Here is a 4,571-nt window from a genome sequence, read left to right as displayed (position 1 = left end):
AGTCCGTGTAGAACACGTCTCCACGACAAAAGGTTCCTAGTTACTGGTTTATCCGCACGCGCTCTGTTAGCTGCTCAGCTCGTGTAAATAAAACAGTTAAATTAATTAGTGAAATAAAACATTGCAATCCTGCTGCCATCCCAGAAAATAATGAGTTAAATATGAGTTAAACCAAATAAACCCTGTGAAGATGTTCCGCCTCTATGGTTTATAGTCACTTCAAGGCTGCTAAAACACTCCTGTAACCTGATGAATATTCATTTCCCACAAACATAGACCTACTGTGCAGCATGCAAACAAATATATTACATGCATACTCTATATATGATATGTTTCTCAGTAGGATTGCTTCATATTAGCAGTGTCACTGGATAATAAACAGGCTTTCTCTTGAGTTACAGACCATCGTTTCTGTTCTGTTGTGGCTATCAAGTCTTTCAAGGGCTATTGGTCACAGGAGGTCCTGATGCAGGAAACTTCCTTCCTGATCCTTCAGTCAAAACAATGTAAACCAATGGCAAGAGTAGGAAATATAGTCTGATAAACCTTCTGTGCAACAAAGTTCCCTTCACAGCTTTATTTGTGCATCGAAATAAACACATTTCTGGCCATATCTGAGAAGCAGCTGGCTATCATACCTGCTGGGGGAAAAACATGGACACCATCACAAAATTAGTAAAGGTTGCACTGGTTATAATGGGACTTGTATTGATTTGAATGGAAACTGTAATGGGTCTCTGCTGGTAATTGGGGGCTTCCTAATGGAATGGAATACACTACAGAAAACCATTTTAATGGTTAAAAGCTGATGTTTGTAATGTTTTTATTTTATTTTCAGTGATGGTTCTATTGCTTTTTCAGCAGGGATACTATCTATGTGTGTTCTTTTGTTCTTCTCATGTAATTCTTTGCTTTAACACATTAATTATGAAAGGATTGTGATTTGAGTGTTTGGATGAACATCTGTTTTTGAGGGTTGTCTGAGATCCGGGATTTGATAATATAGGGTTTTCCCAGCAGACTTCCAGAAGCTCCTTTTGGTTTGTCTCTTTTCAAATGGCAGTTTAGAGACGGGAGAGATGGTCCAGCTGAGCTCAATGGAGTGTTAATGGAGTGGCGTGGCTTTTGAGAACAGCTCTTATGCTAATGACAGAACCATTACAACATTTCCAAATGAACAAAATGAAGCACCGAATGCTCTACTTTTACTGGCCTCTTACTGTGAGAACAGACACTGAAAAATAACCATAAACCTTAAAGTCTGATGCAGGGTACTTCACACCTCATTGGATTCTTTAGAAATGGAAATTTTAGCCCACTGTGTTAAACATGAGTTAAGACATAACAATATAAACCTTGTGAATATCACTGTGGTTTATAGTTTCTTCAGGGCTTCTGGTACCTGATGATTATTCATCAAGCAATAGACCACATCTTGATGACTGAAATCTTTGCATTGCAAACAGAGGCCAAAAGTGCATGTCTTCATGCAGTATCAACAGAAATATCAATTCTTAAGAAAGTAAGAATTTACTAAATCAAAAGATAAAATTAAGAATATTTGAAATTTTTCTTCTTTTCTTGCATTTTTTTTTTGCATATAAAAAGTATAGCTTTTAAGAATTTTGCATTTTGAAATTTTTTAATTAATTCAAATGTATATACATATATATTTAAAAGGTAAATTACTGATTTTGTCATTGCAATTTGTGTTATACTGATTTTAATTTATGCTGTTTTAAATTTAAGTATTTTTTATTTATAATATAAGAAATTACTGTATTGCACTGATGAGAATCATTAGGGAAATATTGTATATAATAAAACTAAAACTTCAAGACATTACAACAACAAAGTAGAGGATCAAATGTATTTAATGGTCTTTTGTTTTGCAGGACATTTTCTTGATAGGTTTTGTCAAGACCCAATAAAATGTTCTCTTATACCAGTATAAGACATTACATTTGTATCCTGCAGATTTGATCATTTAAAGCTTTACATCTTCAAACTACCTTATTAACTTCTTTTGCTTGTTACCTGATACAACAACAGAAGTCCCGAAAGACGAATAATTCTGTCCCTTTGTAGGTTGATGGGTGTCTTGTATCAGCAGTTGCTTAAAATGCTAAAGAACACAGATGTTCTTAAAATTACAGACCCTCTCCTCAGCCATTCTGTTCAGCGGGAGATCAGGTGGAGCTTTTGTTTTGGTAACTTGACAGACCTTCACTCCACTTCAGCTCTACCCCACCCCCCACTGAGAGATTGGTGTGTGTGTGTGTGTGAGAGAGAGAGAGAGAGTGTATGGGCACTGGAGAGAAGATAGATGACACTGTCAGACCTCATTAAAATGGGTGATTTTTAGGTTTTATTATGAAATCAAAGTAAAAATGCAACAATTGTGACATTATTAAATTACAACCCCTTTTTAAACATTTTTTTACAGTATGAGCTACCATTTCAATAAATATCAAAAAGCTTATGAGGCAATAGGAAAAGCTAAGTGCACACACACACACACACACAGGCAAACAATGAACTATGTACAAATAATTTACACTACACGTTTGGAATCAGACAAAAGACTATGCAACAGTTTGCTAACATTTCCTGATAAGAACTTCTGCAAGTACAGACTTCGTCAAGGCTCTGCCTTTAGGTCCTGCAATAAAAGTACTAAAAAAAAAAAAAAAGATTAATTTAAGTAGTTGGATAAAAAGTGTTACAAAATAATTAACACAACGAGTTTACAATATACAAAAAGTGTAGTAAAGTCCTTTTTTAAAAAAAATAATAAAATGAAAGCTTAGTCATCCACGCAGGAAAGTTTTATGTACAAAGTGTCCATTAACTGGACAGGACACTCGATGACTCCGACTCAGTAGATACTGACGATATAGGACCTCTTTTCTTGGTCAGCATCTTGTGACTTGATCTACTGCTGAAGCTCAGAGCGTTACGGGCGGATTTACTGAATTTGACTCCCAGGAAAGCATAAAGGATGGGGTTGAGACAGCAGTGGAAATATGCAAGCGCCTCAGTAAAGAAGATCCATTTCTCCAGACCCTGCTCCAGGAAACAGCTGTGAGAGATTACATTCAACGTCACCAGAGCGTCCACAAGGATCCCGGCGCAGTACGGCAACCAGCAGATGAAGAAGCAGAGGATGAGGATGACTGTTGTCTTCAGCGCCTTCCTCTTCAGGACCTGACCTTTGGAGTTCTTGGACAGCTTTGAGATGATGATACAGTAACAGGTCAGAATGATCAGACCAGGCAGCAAAAAGCCAACGATGATGTGCTGGAAACGGAAAGCGACCTTCCACACCATGTTGGCTTGCTGTGGGTAGGAGAGCTCACAGATTGTATTCACGCCCGTGTTGTGGACTTTGGCGAACACCAGATCGGGAATGGTGAGCAGGGTCGCCGGAAGCCAAACTCCGAGGTAGATCACCTTTTCTGAGAGCAACCTCCTAAAGTTCTGGCTGTTTGTGGCACGGACCACCGCCAGGTACCTGTCCAGACTGATGAAGGCTAGAATCAGCACGCTGCTGTACAGATTCAGAGTGTAGATCATATTGACGGTGACACACAGAAATCCCCCAAAAACCCATCCGCTTGCCGCATCCACAGCCCAAAAGGGTAACGTGAAAACAAACAGGAGGTCGGCGATGGAGAGATGCAACCTGTATTTATCGGTCATGTTCTTTGACTTCTTTTGGAAGCCCATCACAAGCACCACAAATCCATTGCCAATGATTCCCAGGACAAATATAATCCCATATACAATAGGGAGAAATATCTTCGGGAAGTCATTGCTGACCGTTAGGTCACAGAGTTCATCAAAGTCAAAGTCTCCAGATCCGGAGTCTGAGCTGTTGTCTAAAATGATGTGCTGCAGAAAATAACAATATTTTGATTATTTTCACATAAATAATGCATTAAAAAAATCACAAAAGTTACATCAAACATTGTAAATTACAACTACATTTAAAAACATTAAAACAGATTTTCTTTTTAAAATTTTTTAAACCTAAATGGTCCCAAAGTGCAGGTTGCAAGACATGATACAACAGACTAAGCCTTATTAATAAGCATTTAATCAAACTTCAGAGCGATTTACATTTGTTCTAAATCAACTTACATCGTAAAATTCCATGTTGTTCAAACAGATAAACGCACAAAAAGTCTCCACACACTTCAGTCAACGGAGCTCCTCCAGCAGCTTTTAAATAGTCCACCGTGGAGCAGGACACGCCCCTTTTTATTCAACAGGGCGGGGCCACGAAGTAGGCGGAGCTAAGCGGGGCAGCGCTCTCGTGCGCTGTATTATGAATGCGCACTGCCTCCAATGGTTATTGACATAACCTTTATATTTGAGTTTCACTCGTGCCTGGCACAAAAATAGTTTGTACACAGACTTTTTTGCTGCTATCAATGGCACTGCTTGTATTACAAATAGATAGATAGATAGATAGATAGATAGATAGATAGATAGATAGATAGATAGATAGATAGATAGATAGGACTATCACAAATATACCACACATATTGCAATTACTAAGGAAGTTT

General features: G+C 38.1%; 1 protein-coding gene across 1 annotated transcript; it reads right to left on the bottom strand.

Annotated features, from left to right (window-relative positions):
* Positions 1–1,857: 1,857 nt before the first annotated feature.
* LOC306876540 (C-X-C chemokine receptor type 4-B-like) lies at positions 1,858–4,238 on the bottom strand. Its single transcript, XM_079427817.1, has 2 exons — positions 4,144–4,238; positions 1,858–3,894 (listed from the first exon to the last, which is right to left on the bottom strand). The coding sequence occupies exons 1-2, from the start codon at positions 4,156–4,158 to the stop codon at positions 2,848–2,850; spliced, it is 1,062 nt and encodes a 353-aa protein (XP_079283943.1). The 5' UTR covers positions 4,159–4,238; the 3' UTR covers positions 1,858–2,847.
* Between the last annotated feature and the right edge of the window lie 333 nt (positions 4,239–4,571).

The sequence above is a fragment of the Barbus barbus genome (assembly GCF_936440315.1).
Source record: "Barbus barbus genome assembly, chromosome: 10".
Taxonomy (NCBI): domain Eukaryota; kingdom Metazoa; phylum Chordata; class Actinopteri; order Cypriniformes; family Cyprinidae; genus Barbus; species Barbus barbus.
The sequence above is the reverse complement of the archived record's forward strand: the minus strand, read 5'-3'. Positions and strand labels throughout refer to the sequence as shown.